The 17,735-nt window shown below is 37.2% G+C and overlaps 1 protein-coding gene across 5 annotated transcripts in view; it reads left to right on the top strand.

Annotated features, from left to right (window-relative positions):
- Window positions 1–17,735, top strand: part of kif13a (kinesin family member 13A) — a 70,540-nt gene that overhangs the window by 45,236 nt on the left and 7,569 nt on the right. For 4 of the 5 annotated variants that reach the window (XM_084386192.1, XM_084386189.1, XM_084386190.1 and 1 more), the window contains exons 18-37: window positions 1,698–1,860; window positions 2,682–2,825; window positions 3,261–3,410; window positions 3,496–3,660; window positions 4,347–4,520; window positions 5,165–5,316; window positions 6,841–6,973; window positions 7,091–7,237; window positions 9,087–9,119; window positions 10,769–10,868; window positions 11,809–11,935; window positions 12,925–12,980; window positions 13,118–13,242; window positions 13,330–13,506; window positions 14,641–14,733; window positions 14,823–14,975; window positions 15,066–15,143; window positions 15,244–15,294; window positions 15,374–15,479; window positions 16,059–16,210. In XM_084386192.1, the coding sequence (XP_084242318.1) occupies window positions 1,698–1,860; window positions 2,682–2,825; window positions 3,261–3,410; window positions 3,496–3,660; window positions 4,347–4,520; window positions 5,165–5,316; window positions 6,841–6,973; window positions 7,091–7,237; window positions 9,087–9,119; window positions 10,769–10,868; window positions 11,809–11,935; window positions 12,925–12,980; window positions 13,118–13,242; window positions 13,330–13,506; window positions 14,641–14,733; window positions 14,823–14,975; window positions 15,066–15,143; window positions 15,244–15,294; window positions 15,374–15,479; window positions 16,059–16,210 (2,479 nt within the window). The remainder of the gene's footprint in view (window positions 1–1,697; window positions 1,861–2,681; window positions 2,826–3,260; window positions 3,411–3,495; window positions 3,661–4,346; window positions 4,521–5,164; window positions 5,317–6,840; window positions 6,974–7,090; window positions 7,238–9,086; window positions 9,120–10,768; window positions 10,869–11,808; window positions 11,936–12,924; window positions 12,981–13,117; window positions 13,243–13,329; window positions 13,507–14,640; window positions 14,734–14,822; window positions 14,976–15,065; window positions 15,144–15,243; window positions 15,295–15,373; window positions 15,480–16,058; window positions 16,211–17,735) is intronic. The other variant, XM_084386191.1, reaches the window with a different exon arrangement.

The raw sequence follows: 17,735 nt of genomic DNA, 5'->3' as shown, positions 1-17,735 counted from the left end.
TCCACGCATTTTCAAAACAATAACAAAGACGAAGCGTGATGACGCTATGAAGGAGAGTGGAACGATGGGAGATGTCGTTTTCACCATCCAGAGATTTATGGAATTCACGAATCATATCAATTATTTATCAGCTAATAAATTTGTTTTTGTATTACCTGTACGTTTGATCACACTATTTTACTAACATGTGACTATTTGTCAAATGATTTGGTGGGTTAATGCTGCACAGTTTTACACGTTTAAAACAATCATACTAAAAGTGCATTTGAACAAACCCACAGTATTTGCAAATAATGGCTAAATTGTAAATATTCTTGTTCAACACATAAGCTACTGCATTTAATTTCTTTGCCATAGACTTGGTCACCAGACTTGATAAAAAGCATTACTGAAGTACAAACAAAGTGCAGTTTGTGCACAATAAATAATATATAGTTGCTTACCTGTCTATTAAAACACATGCGAGAGCGACGAGTCTCTGTCGACAGATCAAGTCCAAGTTTGTCGTGAAGCTCTCTCCATCCTGAAAACGCCACGCCGATATTGATACTTGTTTTATTTCTGTTTGTCCCAAAGCCTGCTTGCCTCAGTTGATCTACGTTTACGGTTTTGGGGGATTTTCTGTTCTCGCCAATCAATAATCGTGAACCATGATGACTGAACGACACAACAGCGGCTGCGGCGAGATATTGTATCATAGATCCCTCATTAGCGGTCACTGAAGCGGCCGATAATGAGGCATCTAAGTATTATTTCTATATCTTATATCACAAAAAGATACAAAAGATACTTTCCAACAGGTGTTTTACCATTCGTTGTAAAACTGTGGACCTATTTTTCCAAACGCCTCACACCCGTACATTCTTCCGTTGAGAGCTCCTGCGACTGCATAAGACTACCGAAAGAATACAAACAACCCCATTTCCGTTTCCGGCGGCGGAGTAATACCGTACCTCACAGCACATCCAATACAAGTCAATGGACTTGGACAAAAACTACGATAAAACCTGTTGGAAAGCATCTTGTGCAGCGATTTTTGTGTGAGCATATCAGTGAACACCCCTGACCACTCGGTGAGTTTCACGTCTTTGTAAACGAAAGTTTAATGCGTTTTAGGAAGGATTGTTCCAGTGCACCTATGCAGCCATTGTGGAGGTGGGGGGGTGCTACCACAGAAACCGAAAATTCTCGGGCCAGCAGCATGTGTCCAAATTTCAATCTTAACCGTTCTATTTCATCAGAAACGATCTGAAAACAGGGCTTTAAGTGTAAAATACCGAACTTGTCCTTTAAAACTGTAATTTCTCTGGATTTACAAATCCTTGGGAATTTTTGCATGAACAACTGCATGAAATATATCACACTGTGGAAGTGGTTTTTGCATATTTTATTACAAAAATCGTACATATTGTACCTTTAAATCCTGACTGGATGTAATCCAGGACATAATCCTGCTGTTTACCTTTTTGAAACAGCCTTTGGAGTTTTTGGAGTAGATTCATATTGTTTACAACCTGTGATTTCACATTCTATCTCGCCCAAACATACACGCACATTCTCACACAGAGAAGTGAATCCTTGTAACACTCACTTTTAACATTCCCTGGACATTTTTGCTCCATTCATCCAGCCATGCTTTCTAGTGGTCCGCTAGTGTGTCGTCGCCTCTCGTGTGAATGTGCCTCTGTGTTTTCCAGGGACGAGCTGTTCCGCCAGAGTCTGTCTCGGTTGCGCGAGCAGGTGGTGAGAGCAAACGCACTGGTGCGAGAGGCCAACTTCCTGTCCGAGGAGATGCTCAAACTCACCGACTACCAGGTCACGCTGCAGATACCAGCCGCCAACCTCAGCGCCAACCGCAAGGTGAGAGTACACACATTTACATTCCTTCGTTCAGCAGACGCTTTTATCCAAACCAGCGGACAAGACCAAACAATACAGACACCCAAAGAGACACCAGGCAAAGTTTTCTTACCCATTTATTTATTTACTCACTTATGTATGTATTTATTAGCTTATTTATTTAGTTTACTTATTCATTCATTCACTCGTTTATTTACTTTATTTATTCATTTGTTTACTTGTCTGTTTGTAAAAAAAATTCTCATTTATTTACATTTTTTTTATTTTAATTATTTCATTTATTCTTTTATTTAGTCCTTTATTTACAGATTTACATTATTTATTCATTCGTTTATTTCCTTAATTATTTATTTTGCTTATTTATTTACTTTATTAATTAGTTTGCTTACTCATTTATTTATTTTTGTTTTTATTCTTCTTATTTTTTATTTCTATAATTTGCTTTTTCTCGTTTATTTATTTTTCTCTTTTTTTATTTATTCATTTATTTACTAATTTATTTACATTATTTGTTTATCAGATGTTTATTTATTTACTTAGTTTATTTGTTTTTTTACTCATGTTTTTTTTCTTATTTATGTTACTTATTCATTTAATATGTACTTATTTACTCATTCATTCATTTACTTATTTCTTTTCTTTATTTATTGTTGGTTAACTTAATTTTTTTTAATCATTTATTTATTTTTCTCATTTATTTACATGTTTGTTTATTTATTTACTCATTGATTTATTTATGTTTTTCATTAATGCATTCGATAGTCTCTGTATCGTTTCCTCTGTAATATTAAATTGATGTACTGCAATCATTTTAACCCCAGCGTGGCGCTATAGTCAGTGAACCAGCGATCCAGGTGCGGCGTAAAGGGAAGGGAACACAGGTTTGGACCATCGAGAAATTAGAGAACAAACTAGTGGACATGAGAGACCACTACAGGGACTGGAGGGAAGGCACACAGGAAGTGGTAAGAAATTGAAAGAAATGTATACTTTTATTCTCATCAAATTGATCAAATGTGACCGTAAAAACATCTGTAATGTAACAAAAGATTATGCTTAAAATAAATGTTTTCCTTTTGAACTTTCTATTCATCAAAGAATCCTGAAAAGAAAAAAACATTTTCCACAAAAATATAAAGCAGCACAACTGTTTTCAACACTGATAATAATCATAAATGTTTCTTGAGCAGCAAATCAGCATATTAGAATGATTTCTAAAGGATCATGTGACACTGAAGACTGGAGTAATGATCACAGAAATAAATTACTGTTTAAAATTCTGAAAACAATTATTTTAAATTGTAATAATATTTCACAATATTGCTGTTTTTTGCTCAAATAAATGCAGCCTTGGTTGGTGAGCATAAAAGACCGACCTATTTTTCCTGCATTTTTACCAGGTTAACCAGCTGCACAGTAAGACAAGAGATCCGTTCTATGAAGCTCAAGAGAATCACAACCTCATCGGCGTAGCAAACGTCTTCCTGGAGTGTCTGTTTCATGACGTCAAGCTGCAGTACGCGGTTCCCATCATCAGCCAGCAGGGAGAGGTGGGCAGGATCCGCGTGTACATGTTCACCTGTTGACCCGCTGTTAAACGGCGTCGCTCATACCTGTTGTGTCCTCCTTTGGCAGGTCGCCGGTCGTCTGCATGTGGAGCTGGTCCGCGTGAGCGGAGTCGTGCCGGAGCGTCTGGCGGGAGGAGACGATTCCTCCGAGAATTCCAGCGAGAGCAGCGGATACGAGGTCATGGACAATAATGGAGAGATCGTCCACATGGCCAGAAAACTCACCTGCAGGGTAAAGGGCTCAATATTTTGTCAATTTTATACTCAATTATTTGATCAAACTCTGCATCTCTGCATCTGCATATATATATATATATATATATATATATATATATATATATATATATATATATATATATATACACATTTATTGGCCAAATTGTGCAGCCCTGCAAACAAACACCACAAACATGCCATTGTTTTTCAGCAACAGTAAATGTATGAATATCATCTGTTGTCTAATTATTTTTTTTTATACATACATTCATATTTGTGGTGAAATCAAACAACTCTGATCTACTGGTCCTGTGTTTAATAGAAAGAATCAGATGTGTTGAGTGCAGTGTTATTTCAGTATCATTGAAATACTATTAAAGTTTTTATTTTTATAATTTCCATTTTCATTTTATTTGGATTTTTAATAATTTAGTTGTTATTTTGTAATTTCTTTTTTAAAATATGTTTAGTTTAGGTTTAGTTATTTTAGTTAAACTAAATGAAAATGAGAAATGTTGCCTTGATAACTAGCTGAAACAAAACAAGTTTAAGTTTTTTTATGTTTAACTTTATTTCAGTTAACATTTATTTTATTTCAAGCAACACATTTTTTTTTTTTTATGGTTTTAGTTTTGAGTTAACTATAGTAACCCTGGTTTAGTGTTGTCATAAACACTCACTGTAGAGTTCTCCTTGTGTCAGGTGCGGATCCGAGAGGCGTCTGGTTTGCCTCTCAACCTGTCCAACTTCGTGTTCTGTCAGTACAGCTTCTGGGAACAATCAGAGCCGGCTGTGGCTCCGCCCGTGATCAGCCCGGACACGCCCACCCCGCGCACCCCCGACGCCGAGTTTACTGTGCGCTTCCACCACTGCAGGGTAACACACAGCAGACGTTTACTGAAGAGCCAGTGCTGTTTTACTACCATTCAGATACTATTATAGTTTTTATTCATATTTTGAATGTTTTTTATATCTTTATTTTCCATTTTGTAATTTAGTTGTGTGGTTTTGCCGTTTTAGTAAAAAAAAATATATATGTCTATGAATGAATTTTTAGGTTTAGTTATTTCAGTACATCAAGTTAAACTAAATGAAAATGAGAAGTGTTAATATGGCAACTAGATTTAAAAATGTTTTCTTATATTTTATTTCAGCTAATGTTTATTTTATTTAAATTTTTGTCATACAACAAAAATGTTTCTTATGGTTTTAGTTTAGTTAATTACAATAGCCCTGTAAAGTACCCATCAATATGAACTTATATATATGGTGAAACCGGATGTATTTCAGCTCAACACACTAGTTTTATTCATTTTATTATATTTTTTGTATTATTATTACTAGTGCTCCTAGAGATGTGATAACACCTCCAACACCAAGTTAGTTTTTTATGTTGAGTGACTGTAAATCTAATAAGAGTTTTGACATGTTCACCTATGTAGCATCAAGTTTTGCACAATCAAGCACTCAGATTCTCCTCAGAACCTGTAAAAATAATACGTTTCTGCTTGTGCTGGCAGGATTTCGTGGTGCATGTGACGGAGGAGTTTCTGGAGTTCATCTCGGATGGAGCTCTGGCCATCGAGGTTTGGGGTCACCGGTACGCGGGTAACGGCCGCTCCGTCTGGGAGCTCGATGCACTGCAGGCCAAGAACCGGACGCTCAGAGACAGGTGCATTTACTTACAGATACACTCACACTTTTTCATGCATGTAGACTAGTGTTGTCAAATGTACTTTACATGCTTACATTTTAATGTTGGCATGAAATGGAAGTTGCGATGGTATTTTCTTCCCTATTGTGCCATATATCTGAGTGACACAGCTTCTCGAACAAGGACGAATGTAGGCTGAGACTTGATTTTATCCATGGGGAAATGATTGGATGGTTGTGGTTTGCTATTGGTGGATCTCATGTGAGTGACAGGTTGTCAGTAAACACATCATCAGAGAAGAGAATAGATGTAACTGCAATAGAAAGACAAAGTTATTTAAAGATTGCAAGGGCACATAAAAAAAAAAAAAAAAAAGATGTGCATGGATGAATCATTTATACAAAACACTGCCAATATACCATAAAAAGTTGTCCATTTTGATTTAATGGTGACTTCAAAAACCTAAAGATACCAGCCTTTCAAAACACTCCCATGCATATTTTTGAAATAAAAAGTTTTAATAAACTTGAATAACTTTTTTTTTAATGCTGCCAAGTATACACTGCAAAGTTTCAGGAGTGACAACTCTAGTAAAATGCAAGGCTGAATCTGAAATTACAACGTTTGGCATTGTAATAACCAGCAAGTGACGGGACTAAAAAATCTGATATTTCAAAATACTGTAGATCTGAGCATCAAGTCTTGCGGTGAAAGTGCAGCAGACCTGCCACTCGTTCTGTTACCTGTAATGTGCTTCTGTGCTTTTCATTAATTCTTTTAGTAACACTTTACAATAAGGTTTCATTTGTTAACATGAGTTTACTACATTAGTTAACATGAACTAACAATACTTTTAAAGCCATTTATTAATCTTAGTTAAAGGGGTGATGAACTGAGAAATAAAAATTTTCCTTGAGCTTTTGACATATAAGATGTCATCATACTTTAAGAATATCGTGTAAGTTTCAGAACTGAAAACTTCCTTGTTAGTCCAATAAAAGCTTTTATTGACACCAGGCACAGCGAACGGCAGGTTTTTCAAAGTGTGGATCTATGACGTCAAAGGGTATCAAACCCCGCCTCCGCAGAAGAAGAGCAACGCCTACTTCAGTACTGCCTGTTTAGCCCCGCCCACCGATTTGTGCATTAAATGAAACTCATTATAATATGCAAAACTGTTATCCAATCATAGCAGTGGGCGTTTACTTCCAAGTCTTCAATGCGGCACGCCCATAAAAACCAAGCGTTTCAGGAGCTAGGCTCAAAAACCGGGGTAGAAAATAGCCTATTACTTATTAATTTTGATGTTTTTGAATGTAAAAACCAAGCGAACGTCATAAGTTGACCTCAGACAACAATATATATATATTTTTTAAAAGCCAGTTCATGATCCCTTTAATGTTAATTTCAACATTTAGCAAAATTGGTACCGAGGACCATGACATTGTACTGGTATTGGTAACGACTACTGAACGTTTGGTATCGTGGTAGTCTTTCATACATGTAGACGTGCGTTCAGCTGTGTGTATGTGTGTTTGACAGGTGGAGTGAAGTGTCTCGTAGGATAGAGCTGTGGGTCTCCATACAGGAGTTGAATGAGCAGGGCGAGTATTCGTCCGTAGAGCTGCATCCCAACAAAGACATCAGCACTGGAGGCGTGTTTCAGCTGCGGCAGGTGCGACAATCTCATTCACAATATCATAGGCTACATTCATCCAGATACATTTGAACACGGCATTTTCATTTCAAAATGCTCTCCATTTACACTAGCGTTTCTCGTCCACACACACAGGGTCACTCTCGGAGGCTTCAGGTGAGTGTCCAGCCGGTCCAGCACTCGGGGACTCTGCCGTTGATGGTGGAGGCCGTTCTGTCCGTCTCTATCGGCTGTGTTTCCGCTCGCTCCACAAAACTACAGAGACCTCTGGACAGCTATCAGGTGATTACAACAGACACAACACACTGTTAGAGCAGAATCTGGAGCAAACGGTAACTCTTTCATTACTTTTTTGTGTAGTTTAAGGTGAAGTACTAAATTAACTAAAACTAAAACTGAACTATATAAGTATATTTAAGAAAATAAAAATGACAAACACACAACAGAATTACTAAAACTGAATTAAAATGAAAATACGAAAATAAAAACTAGTTCAAAATATTAACAAAAACTATAATAGTATATCAATGATATTAAAATAACATTAATCTGGAGCATCAGTCACTTAAAATGTTAGATATTAGTAACTTTTTTTCTTCTTTTTTTTTACAAAAGTGCAAGAAATATCACTTTGTGTCCACATAAAGTAAAAAAAAGCTAAAATAGAAATACAAATCTGGTTTAAAAAAAGAGAAAAGAAAGAAGAAAGAAAGAAATATGCATGCTGTAATGTGACATCAAAATATAATTTCATACAATTTGTACCACTTATGTACCACTTGGTATTTATGAAAATGTAAGCAGCTCTACAGAAGACAATAGTGTCATTATTCAGCTCAAGTCAATTCAATATTGATTTAGTTCAGTTCAATGTTGCAAAGTTCATCAATTATGCCTTCAATTTCAGCCATTTGGTTCAATGTTGGAAAACATGTTAAAATGACACAATGCGTCCCTGATGAGTCCTTCACATGGAGTGTGAAAATCAAGCTGTTGATATCATTGTTGTTTGTGGCTCCTGTTTGTTGCCACTATATCCCTTAATTGTACTCAACAGCTTGATATGGTTGGTATTCATCTTTCTTGAATGCCGGTTCTGGAAACACGACCCCCCAAAAAATTATAATTGATTGATCAGTTGTGATTTTGAACATGAAGGGCTTTGTAGGGATGCATTGCTTCATTTTAAAGTGCCCCTATTATGATTATTGCCTATTATGTGTGTTATATAGCTGTTTGTGAATGGAAAAGGTCTGCAAAGAACATGATAAATGTTATTAAAAAATATTAATTAAACGAGTCGTCAGTAGTTCTAGACTTACTTCCTGGTCAAACCTACGTAGGTTTGTAACAAATGTGCATAACGTCTATGTCAAGAAGACGCTGTTTTCTGCGCTATGAGAGCAAATCCACTTTGCATGCACTTCCATAGGATGAGATTGGTACAGTAAAACCGATGCCGTCATTACGGTTCGGATCACTGTGTATAAAGTGCTGAGGAAGATCCGGAGCTCAAATTCAGATATGGTGCTGGCCGTTTCGTTTAGACCAAGCGGTAGACCAATCACAACAGACTAGGCCATCTGACCAATCAGAGTGGAGTAGACCAATCACAACCGACTGGGCCATCAGACCAATCAGAACAGTCTAGGCCATCTGACCAATCAGAGCAGAGTAGACCAATCACAACAGTCTAGGCCATCTGACCAATCAGAGCGGAGTAGACCCATCACAACAGACTGGGCCATCAGACTAATCATAGCAGAGTAGACCAATCAGAACAGTCTGGGCCATCTGACCAATCAGAGCAGAATAGACCAATCACAAACGACTGGGCCAGCAGACCAATCAGAGGGGAGTAAGCTCTCAGAAAGGAGGGATTTAGAGAGACCGGATACTTTATCAAACCGTTTCAGACATTGAGAGATGATCCAAGGTCAAAAACATCATGGATCCAAGTTTTTTTTTAGCTTGGATGCATGTAAACCTATTGTAGGAGACTCCAAAACAAAATCAGGAACCTTTAAAATAACATAATAGGGGCACTTTAACATCTGTGTGAATGGGCGTTTAGAGTCACGTGAGAGTCAGTTCAGCAGAGTGTGTGACAGACTGTATTCTCTCCTGGCAGAAGGAGGAAGACGACGATATGGATAGTTATCAGGTATTCTGACTTCCTGCTGTCTGTCCCACACGCATGATGACAGTGAGCTGCTGAACATGTGCTTTCAGACAGGAGACAGTACGTGGGTCGCCTGGATGAAATTATAATCATCGTCCGTGTCTGAAAGCCTGATATTATAATCTTGTGAGAAATGCTTCCAAAGAAGCTGTGAGATCCTAAACCTTTAAGTGTGGAGATTCCTGCACTAACACACTCGGCTGTCTGTCACATGATCAGTGCATGGCTGCATGATTCCTGCATGTTGAAGTCCATTTGAACCGGACTAGATGGAGCTGCTTCTGACGGCTTCATCTGTGTGGGTTTGAATGTAAAAACGGCACACTGGATTTAATCTGCCTTTATTAATTCATGCCATTTATTTGTTTATATTGGTATTATCCAAATGTGCACCTGACACCGTGTCTACACTGGACGCTACAGGCGGACGCTACAACAAGTTTAGACTGGACGCTACAACAAGTTTAGAAACCAGAATGCTCAGATGTTACTGAAATACTCAATGAATTAAAGGGATATTTCACCGCTGGAAAGATGAATGTGTATTTAAATTGGGTCATTTATGTAGTATAAATGTGAAATTATTTTAGAAGTTGGTGCCTTCTAGACTGAGAAAAGCCATAAAATGTATTTTTGGCTCATGTGGATGAAAGACTACAACTCCCAGAATGCACTTGCTTCGCTGTCATACGAGGCCACTCCCAAGCCACACCTACCGGTTACAGAGGGCAGTATCGGAAGAAATGACACAACTAGGCTACTAGTCGACTCGAAACTGAAAAGACGGCGTTTTATCGTGAGATCCTCCTATGGGTGGGTTGAAGACATGCGGAACGTGCTCCTCCTACTGGCTGTAGTCTCTCGCCTCTGGCCTCTGATGACACTAAATGACGATTTTTGCGTCATCTGAGGTTTTTTTCCAGACACACAATACAGAAATCTCTCGTCTCAGGGGGACATGAGGGAGGGAAGCACGGTCATTCCAAAATACTACCGGGTTTCTACTGATACAAAGCTTAATGCTAATCGGTGAAGTATCCCTTTAAATTCTAAATAATATAGAGCTGTATGCACTGCAGGCCAAGAGGTGTTTTTGGAGCAAGTAAATGCCTAATTTAATAGTAACATGTAACAAATAAAATAAAATCATTAATCAAAATAAATGTACATTTGTAATTTTAAACAGTGAAAATCTGTCAACAGAAGCAACATCCTTATCCTTAAAATTATGCATTTTATGCTCATGTACGAAATTCTGTACATGCGTATATGTAATGTCGCAAAAACTATCCCGACAGACGCTCACCGGCGTAGGCTTGGTGTGTCACGGCCCTTATCATAGGAGTTGTTGATTATATTAAAAGAGTTATTTCATTTTGACATGTTGCGGCATGCCGCTCGCGTTACTGTAGACACGGTGTGAGATGGATGCACTGTATTGTAATCTCTACAGTGAATTGATCAGTGGGAATGTAATTCAAATGGGATTTTCAGATTATTTTCCAGTCACTTTAAATTGTGAATTGAAATGAGCCTAATGGCGTTAATCGCCCACTGATGGCAAATTAAATAGGGGTACTGCAAATACAGTTTAGCTGAGGTCTCACTGTTCTTCTGCTGTATGTGAACAGGAGGAGGACCTGAACTGTGTGCGGGAACGCTGGTCTGATGCCCTCATCAAGCGCAGGGAATATCTGGAAGAGCAGATCAAGAAGATCTTCAACAAGTCAGGTTGGAGTTTAAAGCATGTGTCATTCTGGGATTTTCTGGTTACAGTTGTTTACATACAGTTATGAAGCTGTTATTGCTGTTCATGAGGATAAATGTCAAATCATCGCTCAATGAATTGATGTCTACTTTACACTTAAAACAAATTAGACGCCGCCTTTCAAACAGTTTGATAAAATGTTCCTGTTGCCTTAATGAAAACCTTATTTACACATCGCTCTAGCATTGTAATGCATTGATATATTTTTACGATTACATTTTTTATTTGAAATGTAGAACAGGGCTGGTAAGAAAAGGAATATATTTAGATTGTTGTGAATATTATGCAATTTTTTTTCTCCCTTTAAAAAGGGATAGTTCACCCAAAATGTTTAATTCTGTCATCATTTACTCACTCTCAAGTTGTTCCAAACCTGTATGAGTTTCTTTCTTCTGAAGAACACAAAAGATATTTTGAAGAATGTGGGTAATCAAAGCATCGATGTCCATTGACTTCCATAGTATGGAAAAAAAACAGTCACATGGGTCAATTTTTTTTACATTGAGATGTATACATCAGCCAAAAGCTGAATAAATAAGCTTTCCATTGATGTATGGTTTGTTAGGATAAGATAATATTTGGACGAGATACAACTATTTGAAAATCTGGAATCTGAGGGTGCAAAAAAATCTAAACATTGAGAAAATCTCCTTTAAAGTTGTTCATTTATGTTCGCGATTGTGCTGCATCCACTCACAAAAATGAATGTTTTTGTATATTTACGATAGGAAATGTACAAAATATCTTCATGGAACATGATCTTTACTTAATATCCTAATGATTTTTGGCATAAAAGAAAAACATCAGGATTTATGGGAAGTGTTCCCGGTTCCGGCTTACTTAATCTATGCAGCCTAACATTGAATTATGGAAGTCTATAATGCCTGTGCATGTGATTTTCAGAGAAGTCTGAGGAGGATGAGGAAAGAGAGGCCAGACTGGTGGAGCAGTGGGTGGGTCTGACGGAGGAGAGGAACGCAGTGCTGGTTCCGGCCCCTGGCAGTGGAATCCCAGGGGCCCCGGCGCACTGGTGAGAACTTAACCACTGCACTGACACGTTTTAAAAATGACATTTACATCAGACACAAAATTATATACCTACTAGCTATTATTAGGGCAAGACACTACATGTGAAACCAGTGTCGTTTAATGCACTGGTCAATTATGGGCTATTTTGCTTCCATAACATGTCTCCTTTTTCAGACTGGTGGTAAGAAAACATCCAGAATACACTTTTGAGTGTTTATTTTGTAGATTTCAATAAGAATACGTATCTTTAAAGGCGGTGAGGTTGTTTTGTTTTTTCTCCGAAATCTCCACTTCAGCAGCTTTACATACACTTTACAGTTTTATTTATATCTATATTCCGAAGGTTTCTTCATATATCATTCACCTGATTTATATAATATTTTATTCCTAAAAACATAGTGATTTTTTCTCTGTCTGTTGACAGTGTTTTCTGATTTATAGAGTGATAAAATGAGATATCCATGTAAAAAAACCTTTAACTTCAACCAAATGAAACAGGAATTGTGATCTTGGCTTTATCCAGTATTTAGATTTCTGTTCTGGAAATGTATGCAAATGAGTGCATATTTAATTAGATATGCCAAAATTGCATATTTAAACATAACATTTCAGAAAACTTCCAGATTCTCATGACTGTAATGCATTCAGACATTCGATTAACTTTACTGTAATAGTCAATTATTTTTATTATAACATTTAATTTATTTAAATGAACATATAAGAATATGCTAAATTTATTAAACTTAAGTAATTTTCTATTACCATTTCTTCTAATTTTGAACCTACACATTACAAGAAATTTAATAACATGGGTTATTACGGTAAATAGTATCTCTTAGTGTAAAGTCAAAGCATGCAGTTCACAACCTTTTAATGGGCCTAAAGTTAACATTACTTAAATGGCAAGAAAGGATGAAAACATGCCATTGAATAAGAGTTTTAGGGGAAAAGTGAGATTAGATATTAAACTCATTGTTGTTGTTGCTCAAGGGTTCCTCCTACTGGCATGGAAGCTCATATCCCTGTGCTGTTCCTGGATCTGAACGGTGAGATATATTGATCTTCAGGGTTTAAGAGCTCAAGGTTTTGCTGATTTGCATGCCCCTGTTAGATCAATAATTTAGACTTGTAAAGGAGACGTTTCTGTGTGATTGTTATTTAAGCTGTCTTGTCTGTTTTGCAGCTGATAACCTGACAGTGAATGATCAGCTGACGTGTCCTCACGCTGCCGGCGTGAACTCGATTCTGCCCAAAGAGCACGGCAGCCCGTTCTTCTACCTTCCCATCATCAGACACAGCGATGATGAGGTAACACAAATTATGGGAAATAACATAATAATGACTCGAGTCTTTAGTATATTCTGATTTCTCACACGCACACATGATTACTCTCAGGTGTCGGCTGTGTGTTCCTGGGATTCATCCATCCACGACTCCATCCACCTGAACCGGATCACGGTGCCGAACGAACGGATCTACCTGATCGTGAAAGCCACGGTGCAGCTCAGTCATCCGGCCTCCATGGAGCTGGTCCTCCGCAAGAGAATCGCAGTCAACATCTACAACAAACAGGTCTGGAAAACAGTCAAACAGCTTGTGTACGGTAATGTCAACGTGATTATTTCTTAAAAACATCTTCTTGGTTGACTTGTGCATTGATTCTACATTTACATTTACGTGTACAATCAATTCCCAAGGAATAAAATCAAGTTCCGTCTCACATTTCCTTTTTGGCATTTGTTTTGTTGCACTCAAAAACATTACATTGCTGAAGGAAAATGGGTTATAAACCCGTTTTACATTGACTTTAAATAGCACTGCTATTTAAGATACTGCTTTATCCATTAAATTCAATTTCTTGTAATGTGTTGGTTTAAAATGATTTTTTTTTATTATTTATGATTTAGTAGAAAAAAAAGATTTAATGGTAGTAGATTTATTATTTAAGATTTAAAGAGTATGAATATGTATGCTTAATAAGTTATGTTAATGTTAATGAAACAGGAATTGTGATCCTGGCTTTATCCAGTATTTAGATTTCTGTTCTGGAAATGTATGAAAATGAGTGCATATTTAATTAGATATGCCTAAATTGCATATTTAAACATAACATTTCAGAAAACTCCCAGATTCTCACGACTGTAATGCATTCAGACATTCTCATCATTACATTAACTTTACTGTAATAGTCATTTATTTTTATTATAACATTTATTTTATTCATTTAATTTAACATAAAATATAATAATATGCTATAAATGTACCATTGTACCAGATAAATGTACCATAAAGTATTTTTGTTATTATTTTTGACTGTACTTCTTTCATTTAAGCAAATTAAAACTATTCCATATATTAATGTTAATCTAAAGAAATGATCCAGTAAGAGTAATGAAAAATAAAAAATAAATAAAAACTCAAAAGGAAAATCTGTGGATGCATTACAGTCATTGTGAATTGTCTTTGAAAATAATGTTATTGTAAAATAAAATAAAACACAATGGTCTTAAAAAATACACACACACACACACACACACACACACACACACACACACACACACACACACACACACACACACATATATGTGTGTGTGTGTGTTTATACATATATAGCCATTTTTGTTGAGGTTTATTGAGCTGTAAGGACATGTATGATTAGCATGTAAATGTTATTAACGTAAATATATGACTATATATGTCTTGTAGAGTTTCACTCAGAGTCTGAAGAGACGGATGTCTTTGAAGAACGTTCTCTACTCATGTGGAGTGACGTATGAGATCGTGTCTAACATACCAAAGGTACGAATTCGCATTGTTTTCTCTTCACATTCTACTTTCTGAATGCACCGAGCACACGCATATAAACACACACGTGTGTTTGTGCACAGGCGTCCGAAGAGCCGGAGGAGCGCGAGACTCTGGCCTTGATGGCAGCGCGAGGAGAGAGCGAGGAGACTCTTGATGGAGAGACGTACATTGAGAAATACACCCGAGGAGTGCTGGAGGTGGACAATATTCTGTGTCTGGAGAGACTCCGGCAGGTACGGCTTCACTTTCAGCTAGATTTCGTCTTGCTAGCTGCTGGTTTCATGCATCTGGAGTGTTTAGTGTGCGTTTATGTGTTCGTTCAGGCCGTGACGGTGAAGGAAGCTCTCTCTGTTAAAGGCAGACACATACGGCGCAGTCTCAGCACGCCAAACGTCCAGCACGTAAGACCCGATCTACTCTCTGCTCATGTATAAAGACAAAACACTCTTCAATGTGTAACAGGACTTGTAATATACAAATCTGTAATATATATTTGTTTAGACCTCTTGTTGTAAATCAGATGGGACAGGATGTGAGGATGAAGACATGAAGGTTAGTGAACACTTACTAAGTTCACAGACCGTGTGTTGCTGTCAGTGTCTCTGTCTGAGCTTCGACTCCCTCTCCACAGGCTCACTGTGACGGTCACGTGGACGTCACTGAATCCAACCTGCATGAAGCTTCACTCAACAGTCCTCTCGCGAAAGAAACGCCTGTTAAAAACAAAGAGAATCATGGTAAATGTATGCGTAATGGTGAACCATTACGTGATTTGAAAGACAAAAATGTTTTTAAGCAAGCATTCTAGTCTTAAAAAAAAACCTTTACTGTAGTTAAAAATATTAAATTGTTGAATATTATTACTAAATAATTTAATATTATGAATTAAATCATTCATATATATATATTAGGGCTGTCAAATTGATTAATCGCGATTGATCGCTTCTAACATAAACGTTTGTGTTTATATAATATGTGCTGTGTTGTGTATATATATACTGTATGTGTGTGTACATGTATATATAAATATATAGTATATGTGTGTATATGTATATACACACATATTATATAAACAAACTTTTATGCAATTTGACAGCACTAGTATAAAGATACAATGTAACTTTTCAAGACTTATAAAAAATATATATAATTGAGCACAAATTATGATATTATTAATTACAATAATCTTAATAAATTATATTGTATATTTTTTATTAACATTTTATTTTTAAGAGGGTTGGAAGGCTACATTTCCTTTTGACTTTTTCTTTGGAGCACATTTAAACAGCCTCATTTCATGCTAACGTTCTCCTCAGGGTCGGTGCCGGAGAGTCCGACGTTCTTTAACTCGAGTCCGTTTAAAGTTCTGTCGCCTCAGCCGCCCAAGTTCCTCAAATCTCTCATGCCAGTGAAGGAGGAGAACAAAGTCAAGCGTTCTCTGGAGTCGCGGCCACTTCTGGGACAGGAGGTGACACACACACACACACACACACACACACACACACATACACACGATGCTTCACTCTCATTATGTGTCTCATTCTCACTCATATTGTGCTTCCACCCTCCACATTCTCTTTTCATTATATTTTATGACCTGACTGATTCCAGGCTCTGATGCCTTTTTATAAGAGTTTCTAATGGCCTTTTTACACCTGGGCTGATAGCTCTCGATTTGTTACTCTTGGCCACGTCAATGTGTCTCTGCAAAACGAATAGAAATCTGATCCTCAATTCCCACGCTATATAATATAATTAAATGGAGTTCACATCAACGAAAGCAACAGATACGAGCTGCATTTTATTTATCATCGGCTGATTTAAATGTCAAAGGCCGCAATAGGAGAAAGAGCATCGGATGTGTAAAGGAGTTGAAACAGTGCCAGGAATTCCTCCGTCACACACACAAGATCTGCTACAAGGAGACCGAACTGTAATGGGCAACTTAGCTCCTAAAAACAGGTATGCTTGAGCATTCTGTCCTTTTCAGGGTCGCATCTTGTGACATCATGTCCCGTTTTTGGTACGTTTACATGTCTTTGGTCCGTGTTGTGTTCATATTTCAGTCGAACCGCATCAGAGTTAATTTGGAAGTAAAACAAGACCCATCTTTTCAGCGTCTCTGTCGTCTTGTTCGGTGTCACCGGGGTTCAGATGGCAGCGTTCACACTTATTCAAATGAACCGCACTAACAGAGCAATCGCAACAGTGTTTGTTTTAATCAAACCAAATTTGCCAAGTGTGAACACACCCTTAGTCTCACTACTTTTAATGAAGATGATTGTGTGTTGAGCTTCGGGATACAACGCAAAACTGAAAGTTTGCCGTTGCATCCAACGCACAATCATCTTCATTAGACATAGTGAGACTAAATGATCAATTACCAGTCATGAATTACCAGTGCTGATGCAGCTCTCTCTTTCCTACTGCGGTCTTTGATCTTGATATTAGCTGATGATGAAAAAAGATGCAGCTCATATCTGTGGCTTTTGTTGACATGAACTACGTTGACTTTGCATGTAGTGCAGGAATTGAAGATCAGTTTTGCGGAAACACAATTATGTGGCCAAGTGTAACTGGAACATGCATGAAGCTTCAGCCAGGATCCAAAATTAACACAAAATTAAGTTCCAAATGTGAGTAAAAGAGTTATTCACTAATTGGCTGAGAATTGAATTACTGTCTGCTAATGAAGAATTAACCACCCAAATGAAAATACGAGGAACACAAGTATATTATTTGAATAAAAATAATGCTAAATATATCTTTTTATTCAGTGAGGAATATTTATTGCTTGTGAATTCTCTTAATTCATCCCCTATTAGATGGTGTGGGAGTTCATTTTTGGACCCTGTACCCAGCATGCCTCAGTCCCTCAAGCCTGTTCATTTATTCAACTTCAAATGTATTCAGACTGACCTGTACCTGATACTGAACCTATTAACCAGCAGAATGAGTTTAAAGCAATAGTTCACATAAAAATGTAAATTCAC

The sequence above is a fragment of the Rutilus rutilus genome (genome assembly GCF_951802725.1).
Source record: "Rutilus rutilus genome assembly, chromosome: 17".
Classification (NCBI taxonomy): domain Eukaryota; kingdom Metazoa; phylum Chordata; class Actinopteri; order Cypriniformes; family Leuciscidae; genus Rutilus; species Rutilus rutilus.
The sequence above is the reverse complement of the archived record's forward strand: the minus strand, read 5'-3'. Positions and strand labels throughout refer to the sequence as shown.